This window comes from Lynx canadensis, chromosome X (genome assembly GCF_007474595.2).
Source record: "Lynx canadensis isolate LIC74 chromosome X, mLynCan4.pri.v2, whole genome shotgun sequence".
NCBI classification, from domain to species: domain Eukaryota; kingdom Metazoa; phylum Chordata; class Mammalia; order Carnivora; family Felidae; genus Lynx; species Lynx canadensis.
In genome coordinates, this window is record NC_044321.2 from 43,093,411 (window position 1) to 43,114,202 (window position 20,792).

The 20,792-nt window shown below is 38.5% G+C and overlaps 1 protein-coding gene across 1 annotated transcript in view; it reads right to left on the reverse strand.

The window, feature by feature from the left end:
* DGKK (diacylglycerol kinase kappa) overlaps positions 1–20,792 on the reverse strand; it is a 172,516-nt gene that overhangs the window by 73,756 nt on the left and 77,968 nt on the right. The window contains exons 5-7 of the mRNA XM_030305352.1: positions 3,645–3,780; positions 3,065–3,171; positions 2,617–2,739 (exon numbers count right to left, since the gene is read on the reverse strand). Coding sequence (XP_030161212.1) covers positions 2,617–2,739; positions 3,065–3,171; positions 3,645–3,780 — 366 coding nt within the window. The remainder of the gene's footprint in view (positions 1–2,616; positions 2,740–3,064; positions 3,172–3,644; positions 3,781–20,792) is intronic.

A 20,792-nucleotide genomic window follows, 5' to 3' on the forward strand; every position in this document is an offset into this window, starting at 1 on the left:
ATGAAATTTATTGTCAAATTGGTTTCCATACAACACCCAGTGCTCATCCCAAAAGGTGCCCTCCTCAATACCCATCACCCACCCTTCCCTCCCTCCCACCCCCCATCAACCCTCAGTTTGTTCTCAGTTTTTAACATTCTCTTATGCTTTGGCTCTCTCCCACTCTAACCTCTTTTTTTTTTTTTCCTTCCCCTCCCCCATGGGTTCCTGTTAAGTTTCTCAGGATCCACATAAGAGTGAAACCATATGGTATCTGTCTTTCTCTGTATGGCTTATTTCACTTAGCATTACACTCTCCAGTTCCATCCACGTTGCTACAAAAGGCCATATTTCATTTTTTCTCATTGGCAATGAGAAAAAATGCATTAGGTCTTTAGATTGCTTTGGGCAGTATGAACATTTTAACAATATTAATTCTTCCAGTCCATGAGCACAGAATATTTTTCCATTCATTTGTCTCTTAATTTTTATATTTTCTCTTTTTGTTGAAGTTCTCACTATGTTCATCCATTCTCCTGAGGTTGGTGAGCATTTATGGTCATTATTTTGAACACTTTATCAGGTAAGTAACTCTTCTACATTTCATGAAGGACTTTTTTTTTCTGATGTGTTATCTTGGTCTTTTATTTAGAATATATTCTTCTGTTTCTTTATTTTCCTTCATTCTCTAGGTTGATTTATATCAATTAGATTAAACAGCCACCTCTCGGTCTTGAGAGTGTGGCCTTGTGTAGGGGATGAAACTTATTCAGCCCTGCCCACCTTTTGGTTGTCTAGTGGCTCCTAGTAGTTGAGAGTGTGCCAAAACATGTCACTGTCCCAAAGGGGGGGATTTTAATCAGCACCTAGTTCGAGTGATTGGAAGCCAGACCCTTAAATATCAGCTTTTAAAGTATGCAACTATATATAATCCTGTGGGACTGAAGGCATAAGGCCCATGGCCACCAGAGCTGGGAGACCTAGAGGTGCTTCCTGTATGGCAGTTGCAAATATTGGTGTGCCAGACAAGTGTACAAGCTCCTTTTTGGGTGATAGTGGCAACCTGGAGCAAGTCAGAAGGAAAGCACAAAGATAGCATCCACTGGATTTCATCCTGAGATAACACCTCAGTAGGCCCCTAGATGTGTGCCAGACCAGAAGCCTGCCCTTGAGGCTGAAGCTGGACAAATAGGCCTCTTTTCAGTCTGTTGTCTGTGCTGTGTCCTGTTTATGGTAGTGGGCCAGGAACCCTCTCTCCATTTGTCACAGTCCTATAGGACCCAGTAATGCAAGTCCTGCTGGCCAGCAGAACCAGGAAATAAAGGGGATCACCTGGGCAGCAGCTGTGAAAAGCCAACATACCAGATGCATGTAAAAGTTCCCCCCTGGGAGATACTGGTACTCCGGAGTGTGGCAGAGAGAGAGAGCGCCAATGTGGTGCTTATCCTCCTAGGTCTCTAAAATGTTTTACAGTACACTCTTAGATATGTGTTCAATTAGAAGCCTGCTCCTCAGGCCATAATTATGAAGATATGGTAAGAGTCCTCTTATACAGTAACACTGGGATCCTCAGATTGTTGCTTCTTGCTTTATCCTGGGTGTGGTAGCTGGGTAAGAACTCTTTCTCCATTAGTTACAGTTCTTGGGACCTATACCCACTGGTCACCAGATCCACGTGATCTAGAGTTGTCCCCTGGGGACAGCTGCAAAACTTGGGGTGCCTGATGGGGATACAAGCTCCTTTCCAGGAGAAACTTATGGCCTGGAGCAAGGTAGAGGGATCCAGAGTCTTCTAAAAAGAAGCTCAGGCATTAGTTTCTTCTTGCCTAGAATAACCAGTTTCACAGGAGCATCTAAAATCTAAACGGTCTAAGTAAGTGTTTCTCAACATTGGCACTATTGATATTTTGGGTCAGATAGATTTTTTGTGTGTTGCCTTGTGCATTATGGGAGGTTTAGCAACTCCCCAAGTTGTAACAATAAAAAATGCCTGCAGACATTGTCAAATGTCTCCTGTAAGTGGGACAAAATCATCCCCAGTTAAGAAAAATTGGTATAGAGGAATGGTAGTGTTGTAGTTAAGAATATGGTTTTGCAGAATTATATGTGAATCAAGACTCTTTTTGCTTACTGGCTGCATGACCTTGAGCAAATCACTTCATTTTTCTGAACCTCACTTTCCTCATCTGTAAATGGGGACAATGAAGCCCTGTTTAGGGTTGTTGTAGGGATTAAATGAGATCATGTACACAAAACACTCAGTAAATAGTGGCAATAGCAGTATGTTAATATTATTAACCATTATTAATTAACAAAGATTACAAGTTCCCAGAAAATGGTGAATAAAGAAAGGAGGTTTCTTAAGGATAGACTCAGAACTTATTTTTTTTTTTTTAGTTGCCTGTCCTGTCATAACAGAGTTAAGATTTTCCCATTTACTAGTAGACCTCACTAGCAAGTCTTTCTCTTCAAGACTCTGTAGCCAGATCTGGAAAGGCTAACTACTGAGCTCTATACTATGTAATCTGCATAATATATTTGGGGTAAGGGTCTCTTAGATTTCTATGTGTAGGCACATAGCTTAACTCCACCCCCTCTCTAGAAGTCAAGTTCTCAAGGAGACGAGAAGAGTCTTACCGTAGAATTACACCAGAGACATCGGAAGTCTTGAAGTCTTTGGTAACTGCCACAGTTCTCATGACATACTGCACACTGAGAACTGACAGATATATTTCCTTCTACCCACTGATGAGGCATAGTCTTCTGAAAGGTAAATAAAAAGATAAGAGATAGAAGTTAGAGATATAAAAGAGAGAAAGGGCCAGCTGGAGTAACTATGCTACCCCATGAGGGACATTAAGTGACCCCAACAAGGTTCTTCATGGTCTTGCCCTCCCCACTCCAATGCTAGCAAATGATGACAGCTGGATGTGGGGGCTTTCATTCTTCTAGATTGGCTGGATTGTAAGCCTAAGGAGGAAGTCTACTTGGGCTGTATGTAACGAGAAGTCTTCGTTCCCCTGTGTGTCCTGGCTAAAGGGGAGATGGGAAAGAGTGGCTGTAAGAGAAGATGGCTGGTACTTACTACTTCATCTGCAGGCATGAGGAGGTCATCAGTGATAGACAAAGTATTCCATTTACAGTCTTTGATTGCTCTCAAAGCACATAATTTGTGAGACTTTACTTTGCACACTATGATAAAAGGAGGAGAAAAGATGGATGTGAATCTGGTGACAATGAAGATTCTAAAGCCCTTCCCTAATCTCTCTGAAAGTTAGAACCTAGGTGAATCTAAATAGTTCTGACCAATCTCCAAAGGCCTGATTCTCATATGATCTAGTTCCTTTTTATTCTTATGGACTAAATTTTCTACTTATCTGATTTGAATGGAAATTGATGGCAAGAATGAGGTGATTTCTGTTTTTCCAATTCTTGTGACCATGTTGTCCAATCTTGTCAGATCCAACCCTCCATTTTAGTTCATGAGAATTCCCCCCTTTGCCAGCTTCTTTCCATCTCTTTTCTTTAGTCTGTTAAGTGTCAGAATTAACCTTACATTAGAGTCAGTGACTTAGTGTGAGTCAGTGACACTAAAGCCACATGAACTCCTTTACCCCTATCTCTACCCACTGGACTCCATTTCCTAAAGTAATCAGAAAAGGTACCTTCGCAGATTATAACATTTCTAGATAAGGCAGGAATGCTCTCCCGACAGACATTGCAGTGCTGGGTCCGGTGGCTCTGGCTGGAGTACCAATAGTGCATTCCAACAAGGAAAGGGTTGTTTTCTGCTGCAGGTATCTAAAATAAGTCAAAGAGAAGAGAGAATAAAGTTAAGGAAGACATGTTAGGGAAGGCCAGAAAATCTGCTCCTAAGGCTGAAAGGGCCACGTAGGTGTCAGAGCATGTGAAGAGGAAAACCAAATATTGGAGCCAATACCTAACAAATCTCCCACCTCCAATTTTTTCCCTCAGTAGTTTTGGAAAGGGAAAAAGAATAGGGGGGTAGATCCTGCAATTGGAGCTGGATACAGGAACAATGATATCTAAACCACTGTATTGGTTTAGTCTAAGCAAAATTAGTTCTGTTAGTCTTGGCTGTGGTTCTCTTTGAGTAGTCAGGAAAAGGAGGTAGTTACCTGGAAATACAGTGATAATCCAAGTCATCTTGCCAAGCAAGAGAGGGAGATGGCAGGGCTCTGTGACTCTGGGGTAAGGAATGCTTTAACTACCTCCTGGAGACATACATTCTCCTTCCTGGCCTTGCTGCTGCCACGTAATCAGAGCACTGCATTACCTGGACAATAGTTTCATCTCAGGGGTTTCTTGCCCAAGATTTTTTTTTTCTGAATGCCACGCTCTGACTACCTATAGCAGTCTCCTGTTTAATCAATTTAATTCATTCAAAATTCATTAAACAAATATTTACTGAGTAACTACTATGTGCTTAGCACCTTTCAAGGCATTGGAGCTATAAGAACAAGACAAAGACCCTGCCCTCATGAAATTATATTCTGTTTGGGGTCCTCTCTCATGGTATTAAACTTGACATTTGCTGTTAACCAGTCTATAAATGCTGCATTTGTTTATCACAGCCTGACTCTCATGACTATGGGGAAGGCAGAGGGTATATCAGCAACTAGTTTGGGGGTTAAAAGGAGAAAGGAAGTGGTGGGCACCAAACACTCTCATTTGTTCTGGGTGTGCATTCCATGGGACTCTTCCACTTTTCCCACTCCTCTGAATGTCTGATTTGTTCCTTTTCTGCACTCCTGTTGAGTGTAGACATAGGTGTACACATTTAGCTTTTTATTCTTGACAATAAGTAATGGACTATATTTATATAATATAACGGGTTGGTGTGTAAAGGCATAACAAGACTGTAAAAAGAGATATATACTCTCCCTTATCCCAGCTTATAGATGTCCATTAGAGACACACACAGAGAGAGAATGAGAGAGAGAGAGCGCTATTGAGGGTTCTAGCACATTAAATATTCAGCCTTGATCAGTTTACAGGAATTAACCATCTAAACCATAGCCTACACATGGCACTCTATGATCCCTCCTTACCCCTTCTGGTATGCTGGATATGTGCTAAGCTGTTGTTGAATTGACCAGGAAGCTTCTGGAAAGAAAAGCTACTTTGATGAGCTAAAGGCTTACCTGGCCTGGGATCACTTTGTGATCGCAATGTTTCTTGCATGCTTAAATCCTGACAAGGCTCTAAGAAGATCAGACTAGATGGCTAAGAGTCCTGAGGAAGTGACATAGTCTTCGCTTTGGAAGTCTGAGCTCCCAGCACCTTTCTACTTCCCACGAAATTATAACTCTACCAGTATGTTCCTTCCTTCCAATATCTTTCCCTTCTCCAATAATTACTAAAAGCCAAATTTGTGTCATCTATGAAGCTGGACACTGGAGACACAGAGATAAATGATCTAAACTTCTTGCCTCCAGGGAGCTCATAGTCTAGTAGAGCAAACAACTTCCTAAACAGATCATTTCATTACAGAGTGACAAGTGAGCTCTCCTAGAATGTGCAAGGCTTAGTCAATTTAAGAATTATTAAGTAAAATGTCACCAGAATTTGAAGATTTGGAAAATTATTACCCTATGTTTATTGAAACCGTAAGAAACTGTGCTCTGGAGAGAACACAAAGAGTGTGGCCGGACAAACTTTTGCTGGAGGGATTAGATGTGTGACACATGTATCCAATAAACTATCTCAGCAGAAACATTGCCAGCTTGGACTGAAGGATCAGATATGGGACCAAATGAAGAAAGGCTGTCAGACTTTGGGGATTCTACAGGCAGAAAATAGGCTGATAGAGTTACTTGGCTGTGAATATGTGTTATTCTTCAAGAAAATGTAAGAAAGACTCCACGTGGGCTCAGAGGTAAGCAGGGATGTTGAGAGTGGCTCAGAGGCCAGAGGTGCTGCCCCTACCACCATAGATCCAGAGAGGGCTGGCCTGGAAGTAGGCCACTATCCTCTGGACCCAGAGAGTTGGGCCACTTCCTTGGTTAGAGAGGGTGGCTGCCACCCCTGTGGGATTGAGAGAATGGGGCCAGAGGAAAGAATATCAAGTCACCAGAGAATTATTCTGAGGCCTGGAAACCTAACGGAATTTGCTCTGCTGGGTTGTCAGTTTGCTCTAGACCAGCAACCCTTTTATTTCTTCCATTTCCTCTCTTTCAGAATGGGAATGTCTATTCTATGCCTGTCTTAATATTGTATTTTGGAGAGAAATAACTTGTTTTCTAGGTTTTACAAGTCCACAAATAGAGAGGAAATTTTCCCCAATTGGGCCATACCAAAAGTCTCATTCATACGTGATTTAGATTATGTAGAAGGTAAGGTTTAGAGTTAAGAGTTAATGCTGGAATGGGTTAAGACTTTGGGGGATGCCAGGAGGGGGTGGATGTATTTTGAATATAGGAAGGATATAAGTTTTGGGGGGATGAGGGCAGAGGACAAACTCTTAATGGTTGAATTGTATTTCCCCCAAAATATGTCAAGTCCTATTTCTCAGTGCCTGTGAATGTGACCTTATTTGGAAATAGGGTCTTTGCAGATATAGTTAATTTAAAGAGGCCATACTGGATTAGACCACACATAGCCCTAATCCAATGACTGGTGTCCTTATAAGAAGAGGAAAATTTGGACACAACCACACACATAGAAAAGAGTACCACGTGAAGATACAGGGCATGTAGACTCAGAGGGTAAAACCATGTGATGATGGAAGCAGAGATTGGAGTAATATGTTTAACAATCCAAGGAATGTCTGCAATAACCAGAAGCTAAGAAGAGACAAAGAAGGATCATCCCCTAGAGACTTCAGAGAGAGCATGGTTCTGCTGACACCTTGGTTTTGGATTTCTAGACTCCAGAACTGTGAGAGAATAAGTTTCTGTTGTTTTAATTCACCCAGTTTATGGTGATTTGTTATGGCAGTCCTAAGAAACTAATATAGTATATCATTACAGGCTTCTCCAGTAGTTGACACAGATTAAAAATACATTTTGAAGACAGATGAAAAACTGGCATGTATACAAATAACTGATCTCTGGATGCTAAGGAGGACAGTTTAACTTAAGGCTTTCAGTGCATGGGTGTTGGATTTTGTGCTTGAATTTTTATCCCCTCTAAAATATTTAGGTGAATTACATTTGTGCAGAGACCATCACTCCAATCATATTCTTTGCTCTTTTAGGGTAGCTAAGGCTATTTCCTCCATCTACTGAATCTCTCTCAGCATAATCCAGAACCCAGATAGGCACAGTAATTATTTTTCTATTAAAGAAGTTCTTGTTAGTCCAGGCTTTTTGCAAACTCTATAGCACTATCCAAATAACATTACTTATCTGAAAAGTGCTTAATAATCTCAAATGAAATATCTCATAAAACACAAAATCTTCTAAAGATGTATTTTCTTAAAGGAATATTGTTTGGGATGGCTTATGTGATGAAAGGCTATGTTTAGATATAATGGAATCTGTGATTTGTGCTGTAACTTGAACTCAATTGCTTTGTTATTTCAAGGATTAGTAACTACAAAATGTTAGGGCTTCCAGGTTAGCCATTGGTAGCATAACCATATCATCCAAATCAGGACACTTTAACAGTAAAAGGGAAGGCTATTAGTAATTATGCTGGGATAATAAGTGTAAACTGTGTTCATCCTGAGTATGCATGAGCTAGACAATCATTTAGTCAACTTGAATCTATTTGTTGATCTACACAGTCTAGTTGTCTGGCTTAGTGCCACTAAGGTGTCTATCAGACTACCCCATAATCACAAGTGGTGGGGACTAGGAGAGAGAGTGAAGATAATTAATTAGCCAGAATTTAAGATGTCCTTCCAAGAGCATGGATTAAGAGTTAGGAGATCTGAAATCTCAATTCTTCAACAGTAAACTGTGACTTTAGGCAAGACAACTGAACTCCTCCGAAGTTCAGTTTTCTCATCTGCTTAATTAAATCTTAGAATCATAAGGTTCTGAAATTGAAATGAATGTTAGAATTCATCTAGTCTACCTATCAGAAAAAAGACTAGTTTTTGCTTTAAAATGAATTTTAAAAATTGAGGTGTATTTGACAATTAAAAATTATATATTTTAATTTAATTTGATGATCTGATACAAACACACACACACACCCAAAGTCAAACTAATTAACATATCTATCACCTCAGATAGTTACCACTTTTTTTCCTTCTATGTTTCTGTGTGTGTTGGGAACACTTAAGATCTTCCCTCTTAGCAAATTTTAGTATACAATGAATGATTGTTACTTAAACACATTGTTGTACATTAGATCTCCAGAACTTATTCTTCCTGCATAACTGAAACTTTGTACCCCTTAACCAACATCTCATTTCTCTTTCTCCTAGCACTTGATAACTACCATTTACTCTCTGCTTCTCTAAATTTGACTATTTTAGATTCCACATATAAGTGAGGTCATGCAGTATTTGTCTTTCTGTGTCTGGCTTTTTAAATTTAATATAATGTCCTCTAGGTTCATCCATGTTGTTGCAACTGGAAGAATTTCCTTGTGTTTAAAGGCTGAACAATATTCCATTATGTATGTGTGTGTGTGTGTGTGTGTGTGTATCACATTTTCTTTGTCCATTCATCCATTGAGGGGCATTTAGGTTGTTTTCATATCTTGGTTATTGTAAATGATGCTGAAATAAACATGGGAGTGTTGATATCTCTTTGAGATCTGGATTTCATTTCCATTGGATATATATGCAAAAGTGAGAATGGTGGAACATAAAATAGTTCTATTTTAAAAACAGATGAGCATAAGGTAAGGGAAGCAAAAATAATTTAAAAACAGGGAGGAGGGAGGAGGGGCCAAGATGGCTGAGTAACATGGAAGTTCTCTGCTTCTTTTGTCCCTGAAATTCAGCTAGATCAGCATCAAACCATTTTTGCACACCTAGAAAATTTGTCTGAGGATCAACACAACAATCTGCATAACTTGAGCCACAGAACTCGGCAGTTACATGGCATGGAGAGGTTAACCGGGAGAGAGAGAAGCCATGGAGGGTAGGGAGCAGTATTTGTGAAGACAGGACACAGAAAGTGGGGAGAGTACAGGAAAAGCACTCCCCCCAAAAGTGGCTGGAGAGAAAAACAAAGAGTGGAAGCACTACAATTGCCTGAACAAGAAAGGGAGAAAGGAGAGGGTTTCAATATCATGTAAACAGGGCAGAGAAGCTTTGGAAATTCTGCAGCCCAATACCTGGCAGTGCTCTGGTGGAAAGGGCAAATCCCCAGGAGCTGGCAGTGAGGTCCGAGGGGTCTGCAGGTCACACAAGGAGAAGTGGTTCCCCTGCTACCCTGCTAGGAAGGCATTTGGTAGGCCTCCTCACAAGCATAGGTCCCAGTGGACCCCAGAGAACACAATTGCTGGTACTGGAACAAAGATGGCAGGGTATGTTGAAACCTTATGTGGGTTGTGTGATGTGATTTACCATAATCCCTGAAACGCTGCAGCTATGAGATTGCACGAACATATTCTGGGGCAAGCCAGCATCCAGTCACAACCTCTGAACCTCTGCCACAGCATGGTTATGTGAACATTCCCAGGGGGCAAGCCAGCATCTGGCCACTGCTTGGAGAGGCCCTCCCCCAAAGGGTATGAGTGGATCCAAGCCGCAGTGCCCTCAGGAGTGAGGGGTTTGGAAACACAACCCCATCTGAGATAAAATTAGGGAGGGGGGTGCCACTTGGCAGGCTGACATCTTGGACTCAGGCAGTGTAGAAGCAGGGAGTGGAAGGAAGCTGGAGACAAAGGAGGGGTGTGTAATGGCCAGTTGGTGAGAGCACAGAATTCTGAAGGTAGAAGGTAGAGCCTGGGAAGCTGGGTGATGCCATTTTTACTTCTGTGCATGAATGTGTGCGTGTGCACAGACACACACACACAAATGCATGCGTGCCACACCAATCCACCCCATTAAGCTAAGCAGTGCCACCTAGTGGAAAATGGAGCCATTACACCAAGCCCTGTCCAACTGCACCAACCAAGCCCCAGAGGACAACAACAAGTCTCTCTGCCTGATTAGTGTACAGACTATAAAGTGCTTCATATATGACTTCTAGGGAAAACGGGATGTAATTTTATTCAAATTTCATTCTGTATACTGGTCCATCTATTTGAGGGTTTTTTTTGTTGGTTTTGTATTTTCTTTTCCTTTTTTTCTTTTCTTTTTTCATGAATATGGAAAGATAAAATTTTTTTAGTTTATGTTTCTATACAAAATTTTGTTTTAATTTTTTACTTTATTTTTTTGGACTTTTATCTCTATTTTATCTATATTAATTCATTTTATTCTATTTAATTGTATACATTTCCTTAATTTTTAAACATTTTCTTTCTTTTTTTTTCTTTTCTTTTCTTTTCCTTTTTCTCTATTCTAGCAAGCTTATTTCAACAACCAGAACAAAACATACCTAGGATCTAGCTTCCATTATTTGACTTTTTTTGTGTTCTTTTTAATCTTTTTAATTTTCTTTTTTAAAATTTTATTCATTCTTTTTCTTCATCCAAAATGATGAAAAGAAGGAATTCACCCCAAAAGACAGAACAGGAAGAAATGACAGCCAGGGACTTAACCAAAAGAGATATATAAGCAAGATGTCTGAACTAAAATTTAGAATCACGAAATTAAGAATACAAGCTGGGGTTGAAAAAAGCATAGAATCCCTTTCTGCAGAGATAAAAGAAGGAAAATCTACTCAGGACAAAATTAAAAATGCTATAACTGAGATGCAGTCTTGAACGAATGCAGCAAGGATGAGTGAGGCAGAGCAGTGAATCAGCAATATAGAAGACAAACTTATGAATAATAATGAAACAGAAAAAAAAGAGGGAGACTAAGCAAAAGAGCACGATTTAAGAATCAGAGAACTCAGCGACTCATTAAAAAGGAATAACATCCAAATCATAGGAGTCCCAGAAGATGAAGAGAGAGAACAAGGGTCAGAAGGTTTATGCAAGCAAATTATAGTGGAAACTTTCCTAACCTGGGGAAAGACACAGACATGAAAGTCCAAGAAGTGTAGAGAACTCCCATTAGATTCAACAAAAAATGACAATCACCAAGGCATATCATACTCAAATTCACAAAATACACAGTCAAGGAAAGAATTATGAAAACAGCAAGGTAAAAAAAGTCCTTAACCTATAAGGGAAGACAGATCAGGCCCAGAGCAGACCTGTCCACAGAAACTTGGCAGGCCAGAAAGGAGTGGCAGGATATATTCAGCATGCTGAATCAGAAAAATATGCAGCCAAGAATTCTTTATACAGCAAGGCTGTCATTCAAAATAGGAGAGATAAAGAGTTTCCCAGAGAAACAAAAACTACAGGAGTTCATGGCCACTACACCAGCTTTGCAAGAAATTTTAAGGGGGACTCTCTGAGGGGAGAAAAGATGAAACAAAACAAAAAAGACCAAAAGCAACAAAGATTAGAAAGGCCCAGAGAACATCACCAGAAACTCCAATTCCACAGGAAATACAGTGGTAATAAATACATATCTTTCAGTACTCACTCTAAATGTCAATGGACTAAAGACTCCAATCTTATCCATAGAATGGATAATAAAGCAAGATCCATCTATTGGCTGTTTACAAGAGACCCGTTTTAGATCTAAAGACACCTTTAGATCAAAGTAAGGGGATGGAGAACCATCTATCATGCTAATGGTCATGAAAAGAAAGCCAGAGTAACCATACTTACAGCTAACAATCTGTATTTCAAAATAAAGACCATAACAAGAGATGAAGAAGGGCATTATATCATAATTAAGGTGTCTATCCACCAAGATCTAACAATTATAAACATTTATGCCCCAACGTGTGTCACCCAAATATATCAAACAATTAATCACGAATGTAAAGAAACTCACTGACAAAAATACCATAATAGTAGGGGACTTCCACATCCCATTTATAGCAATGGACAGATCACCTAAGCAGAAAATCAACAAGGAAACAATGGCTTTGAATAACACACTGGACCGGATGGACTTAACAGATATGTTCAGAACATTTCATCCTAAAGCACCAGAATACACATTCTTCTAGAGTGTACATGGAACTTTCTCCAGAATAGATCATATACTGGAACACAAGTCACGTCTCAAAAAGTACAAAAAATTGAGATAATACCATGCATATTTTCACACCACAACACTATGAAACTCGAAATCAACCACAAGAAAAAATTTAGAAAGACAATAAATACTTGGAGATGAAAAAATATCCTACTAAAGAATGAATGGGTTAACCAAGAAGTTAAAGAGAAAATTAAAAGCTACATGGAAACCAATGAAAATGATAACACCACAGCCCAAAACCTCTGGGATGAGCAAAGGCGATCATAAGAGGGAAGTATATAGCAATTCAGGCCTTCCTAAAAAAGGAAAAAAGGTCTCAGATACACAACCTAACCTTACATCTTAAAGAGCTAGAAAAAGAGGGGCGCCTGGGTAGCTCGGTCGGTTGAGCATCTGACTTCAGCTCAGGTCATGATCTCACAGTCAGTGGGTTCGAGCCCTGCATCAGAGCCTAGAGCCTGCTTTGGAATCTGTCTCCCTCTCTCTCTGCTCCTCGCCCACTCACGCTCTGTCTGTCTCTCTCTCTCAAGAATGAATAAATGTTAAAAAAAAAAAAGAGTTGTAGAAAGAACATCAAATAAAACCCCAAACCAGAAGAAGATGGGAAATAAAGATTAGAGCAGAAATCAATGCTATGGAAACCAGAGCCAAACCCAAACCCAAAACAAAACAACAAAAACAACAAACAAAACAAAACCAATCCAAAACAAATCAAAAAACAACAAACAAAAAAAAAATCGTAGAACAGATCAATGAAACCAGGAGCTGGTTCTTTGAAAGAATTAACAAAATTGATAAACCCCTAGCCAGTTCGATCAAAAAGAAAAAGGAAAGGACCCAAATAAATAAAATCAAGAATGAAAGAGGAGAGTTCACAACCAACACCACAGAAATACAAATAATGATAAGAGCATATTCTGAGCAATTATATGCCAATGAGTTGGGCAATCTGGAAGAAATTGACAAATTCCTAGAAACATATAAACTACCAAAACTGAAACAGGAAGAATTAGAAAATTTGAACAGAACGATAATCAATAAAGAAACTGGATTAAAAATCAAAAATCTCCCAAAAAACAAGACTCCAGTGCTGGATGGCTTTCAGGGTAATTCTATCAAATATTTAAAGAATAGTTAACATCTGTTCTTTTGAAGTTGTTCCAAAAAATAGAAATGAAAGGAAAACTTCCAAAGTCATTTTTTGAGGCCAGGACTACCTTGATTCCAGAATCAGACAAAGACCTCACTTAAAGTACAGACCAAATCCCCTGATAAACATGGATGCAAAAATTCTCAACAAGATACTAGCCAACTGCATCCAACAATACATTAAAAGAATTATTCATCACGATCTCTTGGGATTTATACCTGGCATGCAGGGCTCGTTCAATCAATGTGATATATCACATTAATAAAAGAAAGGACAAGAACCACATGATCCTCTCAACAGACATAGGGGAAGCATTTGACAAAATACAGCATTCTTTCTTGATAAAAACCCTCAAAAAGTATGGATAGAAGGATCATACCTCAAGATCATAAAAGCCATATACCAAAGACCCACCACTAATATCATCTTCATTGGGGAAAAACAAAAATTTCCCCCTAAGGTGAGGAACATGACAGGGATATCCATTCTCACCACTGTTATTCAACATAGTATTGGAAATTCTAGCCTCAGTAATCAGACATCACAAAGAAATAAAAGGCATCTAAATCACCAAGGAGGAAATCAAACCTTCACTCTTCACAGATGACATAATACTGTGTATGGAAAACCCAAAAGATTCCAACAAAAAACTGCTAGAACTGATCCATGAATTCAGCAAAGTCTCAGGATATAAAATAAATGTACAGAAATCTGTTGCATTCCTATACACCAATAATGAAACAGCAGAAAAGGAAATCAAGGAATCTATCCCATCTACAATTGCACCAAAAACCATAGAATACCTAGGAATAAACCTACCAAAGAGGTGAAAAACCTATACACTGAAAACTATAGAAAGGTTATGAAAGAAATTGAAGAAGGCACAAAAAAATGGAAAAATATTCCATGTTATGAATTGGAAGAACAAATATTGTTAAAATGTTGACACTGCCCAAAGGAATCTACATATTCAAGGCAATCCCTATGAAAATAACATCAGCATTCTTCACAGAGCTAGAACAAACAATCCGAAAATTTGTATGGAACCAGAAAAGACACTGAATAACCAAAAAAAAAAAAATCCTGGAAAAGAAAACCAAAGCTGGAGGAATCACAATTCCAGACTTCAAGATGTACTACAAAGCTGTAATCATCAAGACAGTATGGTACTGACACAAAAACAGACATCTTGAGCAAAGGAACAGAATAGAGAACCCAGAAATGGACCCACAAATATATGGCCTTTCACAAAGGAGGAAAGAATATTCAATGGAATAAAGACAGTCTCTTCAGCAAATGGTGTTGGGAGAACTGGACAGAGACATGCAGAAGATTGAACCTGGACCACTTACTTATACACAAAAATAAACTCAAAATGGATGAAAGACCTCAATGTAAGACAGGAAGCCATCAGAATCCTAGAGGAGAAAGCAGGCAAAAACCTCTTTGATCTTGTCTGCAGCAACTTCTTACTCAACATGTCTCCACAGGCAAGGGAAACAAAAGCAAAAATGAATTATTGGGACCTCATCAAGATAAAATCTGCACGGCAAAGGAACAATCAGCAAAACTAAAAGGCAACTGACAGAATGGGAGAAGATATTTGCAAACGACATATCAGATAAAGAGCTAGTATCCAAAATCTATAAAGAACTTATCAAACTCAACACCCAAAAAACCAATAATCCAGTGAAGGAATGTGCAAAAGACATGAATAGATACTTTTCTAAAGAAGACATCCAGATGGCTAAGAGACACATAAAAAATTGCTCAACATCACTTATCATCAGAGAAATATAAATCAAAACCACAATGAGATAACACTTCACAACAGTCAGAGTGGATAATATTAACAACTCAAGCAGTGACAGATACTGGAAAGAATGCAGAGAAAGAGGAACGCTTTTGCATTGCTTGTGGGAATGCAAACTGGTGCCGCCACTCTGGAAAACAGTATGGAGGTTCCTCAAAAAATAAAAAATAGAACTACCATATGACCAGCAATTGCACTACTAGGTATTTATCCAAAGGATAGAGGTGTGCTGTTTCAAAGGGGCATATGCATCCCAATGTTTATAGCAGTGCTTTCAACAATAGCCAAAGTATGGAAAGAGCCCAATGTCCATCGACAGATGAACGGATAAAGAAGATGTGGTATATATGTACAATGGAGTATTATTTGGCAATCAAAAAAGAATAAAATCTTGCCATTTGCAACAATGTGGATGGAACTAAAGTGTATTATGCTAAGTGAAATTAGTCACATGAAAGACAAATATATGACTTCACTCATATGTATAATTTAAGATACAAAACATATGAACATAAGGGAAGGGAAGCAAAAATAATATAAAAATAGGGAGAGGGACAAAACATAAGAGACTCTTAAATATAAACAACAATCTGAGGGTTGCTGGAGGCATTTTCGGTGGGGGGATGGGCTAAATGGGCAAGGAGCATTAAGGAGGACACCTGTTGGGATGAGCACTGAATGTTATATACAGGGGATGAATCACTGGATTCTATTCCTGAAATCATTATTGCACTATATGCTAACTGACTTGGATGTAAATTAAAATTAAAAAATAAACAAATAAACAAGCAAGCAAACAAACAACTTGGGGAAAATTTTTTTTGAAGAATATCCATACTGTTTTCCATAGTCAGTGCACCAATTTACATTCTCACCAACAGTGAACAAGGGTTCCCTTTTCTCCCTATCCTCACCAGAATTTGTTATCTTTTGTCTTTTTGATAATAGGCATTCTAACTGGGTTGAGATAATATATCATTGTGTTTTTTATTTTAAATTCCAGTATAGTTAACATATAGTATTATAGTAGTTTTAGGTGTACAATATAGTGATTTAAAAATTCCATACATCACCTGGTGCTCATCATGACAAGTGTAATCGTTTTTTTTTTAAGTTTATTTTATTTATTTTTGAGAGAGAGAGAGAAGAATGAGCAGGGAAGGGAGAGAGAGAGAGAGAGAGAGAGAGAGAGAGAGAGAGAGAAGGGAAATCCCAAGCAGGCTCCACACTAAAAGCATGGATGCCGATGTGGGACTCAATCTCATGAACCGTAAGATCATGACCTGAGCCAAAATCAAGGGTAGGACGCTTAACCAGCTGAGCCACCCAGGCGCCCCATGACAAGTGCAATCCTTAATCCTCATCATAGGGAAGAATGGGTAAAATAGGTAAAATATCATTGTACTTTTGATTTGCATTTTCCTAATGATCAGTTATGTTGAGCAACTTTTCATGTACTTGTTATCCATTTTTACATCTTCTTTGGAAAAATGTCTATACAGTACCTTTCCACATTTTAAAATCAGAGTTTGTTTTTTTCGGTATTGAGTTGTAGGTGTTACTTATATATTTTGGATATTAACCCCTTATCAGATATATGGTTTGGCAATATTTTCTCTCATTCCCTAGGTTACCTTTTCACTGTTGACTGTTTTCTTTGCTGTGCAGAAGCTTTTTAGTTTGATGTAATCCCACTTATTTATTGTTGCTTATTTGCTTGTGTTTTTGGTGTCATATCTAAGAAATTATTGCCCCAAACAATGTACAGAAATTTTTCTCTGTTTTTGTCTAGTAGTTTTATACTTTCAGGTCTCATGTTTAAGTCTTTAATTCAGTTTCAGTTGATTTTTGTATATGGTGTAAGAGTCCAATTCACTTTTAAGCTTACAGATATCCAATTTTCCCAGCACCATTGATTGAAGAGACTATCCTCCTATTTGGTGTTCTTGGCACACTTGCCCAAGATCAAATGGGGGTAGAAGCATGGATGTATTTATGTGCTATTTTGTTCCATTGACCTATATGCCTTTTTTATGCCAGTACAGTACTGTTTTTATTTTTATTTAATTTTTTGTTATTTTTTTTTTGTGAGAGAGAGAGAGGCAGACAGACACAGACGTGAGCGAGGATGGGTATGGGGGCAGAGGGAGAGGGAGACACAGAATCCAAAGCAGGCTCCCGGCTCCGAGCTGTCAGCACAGAGCCCGATGCGGGGCTCAAACCCACAAACCGTGAGATCATGACCTGGGCCGAAGTCGGACGCCCAACTGACTGAGCCACCCAGGCATCCCTACAGTACTGTTTTTAGTACTATAACATTGTAATATATTTGGATACAGGGAATGTGATGTCTCTAGCTTTTTTCTTATTGCTCTAGATCGCTTTAGCTATTTAGGATCTTTTGCGGTTCCATACGAATTTTAGAATTGTTTTTTTTCTATTTCTGTAAGGAATCACACTGGTATTTTGATCAGGATTACATTGAAACTGTAGATGGCTTTGATAATATTAATTTGATAATATTAACTGTTATAATCCATGAACATGGGAGATCTATCAATTTATCTATGTCTTATTTAATTTCCTTCATTAATGTTTCATAATATTTATTGTACAAGTATTTCACCTCTTTGGTTAAGCTTATTCCCACGTATTTTATTCTTGTTGTTGCTATTGTGAATGGGTTTTTTTCTTAATTTCTCTTACAAATAGTTCGTTGTTTATGTATAGAAACCCAATTGGTAGTTGTATGTTGATTTTACATCCTACAACTTTACAGAATTCACTTAGTAGTTCTAACAATTTTGCTGAGGCTTCAAGTGTCCATATATAGATGAATGGGTAAAGATGTGTATGTATACACACACAATGGAATATTTTTCATCCATAAAAAAGAATGAAATGTTGCCATTTGCAACAACATGGATGGAGCTAGACAGTATAATACTAAGCCAAATAAGTCAGTCTGAGAAAGATAAGTACCTTATGATTTCACTCATATGTGGAATTTAAGAAACAAAAAATGGGCAAGGAAAAAAGAGAAACAAACCAAGAAACAGACTCTTAATTATAGAGAACAAACTCTTGGTTACTATTGGGGAGGCAGGTGGGGATGGGTTAAGGAGTGCACTTGTCATGATAAGCACCAGATGATGCATGTAATTGTTGAATCACTACACTCTACACCTAAAACTAATATAACACCGTATTTTGGCTACACTGCAATTAAAATTTAAAAAATAAAAAAAAATTTATTGAGGCTTTAGGGTTTTCTATGTATATGATTATGTCATCTGCAGAGAAAATTTTACTTTTTTTCTTTCTAATTTGGATGCTTTTTATTTCTTTTTCTTGCCTAATTACTTTGGCTAGGATTTCCAGTATTATGTTGAAAATAAGTGGTGAGAGTAGGAATCTTTACCTTGTACCAGCTTTTAGAAAGCAAACTTTCAGTTTTTGCCATTGATTATGATGTTAGCTATGGACTTTTCATATGGCCTTTATTGTCTTAAGGTAAGGCCCTTATGTTCCTATTTTGTTAAAAGTTTTGATGATTGGTTATTGTTGAACATTATGAAATACTTTTTCTGAATCTATTGAGATGATCATGTTTTTCCTTTCACTTTGTTAATGTGTTGTATCAGAATGATCAATTTATCTATGTTGAACCACTCTTGCATTTCTGGGATAAATACTTCTTGGTTATATGATCTTTTTAATGTACTACTGAATTGAGTTTGCTAGTATTTTACTAGGGATTTTTGCATTCATGTTTGTCAGGAATACTGGCCTGTGCTTTTCCTTTCTTGTAGTATCTTTGCCTGGTTTTGTCTGATTTGGTATCTAAACTTTGGAAGAATTTAGAGAGGACTGATATTAATTTTCCTTGAATGCTTGGTAGAATTCACCCATGGTATCAGTAAAGCCATCAGGTCCCGGACCTTTCTTTCTTGGAAGACTGGTGATTACTGATTCAGTCTCCTTATTTGTTACTGGTCTATTCATGTTTTATATTTCTTCCTGATTTATTTTTAATAGTTTGTATGTTTCTAGGAATTTATCTGTTTATTTTAGGATATCTAATTTGTCATAGTAGTTTCTTGTGATCCTTTTTATTTTGGAGGTATCTATTGTAGTGACTATTCTTTCATTTCTGACTTTTTTTGAATCTTTTTTTCTTAAATTCTGTTCACCCTTTCAAAAAGATTACCACTTTGTTTTGTTAACTTTGGTAATTTTTGTTCATTTCATTTAGTTCTTCTCTAAACTTTTTTTTTTAATATATGAAATTTATTGTCAAATTGGTTTCCATACATAACCCAGTGCTCATCCCAAAAGGTGCCCTCCTCAATACCCATCACCCACCCTCCCCTCCCTCCCACCCCCCATCAACCCTCAGTTTGTTCTCAGTTTTTAACAGTCTCTTATGTTTTGGCTCTCTCCCACTCTAACCTCTTTTTTTTTTTCCTTCCCTTCCCTCATGGGTTTCTGTTAACTTTCTTAGGATCCACATAAGAGTGAAGCCATATGGTATCTGTCTTTCTCTGTATGGCTTATTTCACTTAGCATCACACTCTCCAGTTCCATCCACGTTGCTACAAAAGGCCATATTTCATTCTTTCTCATTGCCACGTAGTACTCCATTGTGTATATACACCACAATTTCTTTTTTTTTTAATTTATTTTTCAACGTTTATTTATTTGTGGGACAGAGAGAGACAGAGCATGAACGGGGGAGGGGCAGAGAGAGAGGGAGACACAGAATCGGAAACAGGCTCCAGGCTCTGAGCCATCAGCCCAGAGCCTGACGTGGGGCTCGAACTCCCGGACCGCGAGATCGTGACCTGGCTGAAGTCGGACGCTCAACCAACTGCGCCACCCAGGCGCCCCTACACCACAATTTGTTTATCCATTCATCAGTTGATGGACATTTAGGCTCTTTCCATAATTTGGCTTTTGTTGAGAGTGCTGCTATAAACATTGGGGTACAATTGCCCCTATGCATCAGCACTCCTGTATCGCTTGGATAAATTCCTAGCAGTGCTATTGCTGGGTCATAGGGTAGGTCTATTTTTAATTTTCTGAGGAACCTCCACACTGCTTTCCAGAGCGGCTACACCAATTTGCATTCCCAAGTGCAAGAGGGTTCCCGTTTCTCCACATCCTCTCCAGCATCTATAGTCTCCTGATTTGTTCATTTTGGCCACTCTGACTGGCGTGAGGTGATACCTGAGTGTGGTTTTGATTTGTATTTCCCTGATAAGGAGTGACGCTGAACATCTTTTCATGTGCCTGTTGGCAATCCAGATGTCTTCTTTAGAGAAGTGTCTATTCATGTTTTCTGCCCATTTCTTCACTGGGTTATTTGTTTTTCGGGTGTGGAGTTTGGTGAGCTCTTTATAGATTTTGGATACTAGCCCTTGTCCGATATGTCATTTGCAAATATCTTTTCCCATTCCGTTGGTTGCCTTTTAGTTTTGTTGGTTGTTTCCTTTGCTGTGCAGAAGCTTTTTATCTTCATAAGGTCCCAGTAATTCACTTTTGCTTTTAATTCCCTTGCCTTTGGGGATGTGTCGAGTAAAAGATTGCTACGGCTGAGGTCAGAGAGGTTTTTTCCTGCTTTCTCCTCTAGGGTTTTGATGGTTTCCTGTCTCACATTCAGGTCCTTTATCCATTTTGAGTTTATTTTTGTGAATGGTGTCAGAAAGTGG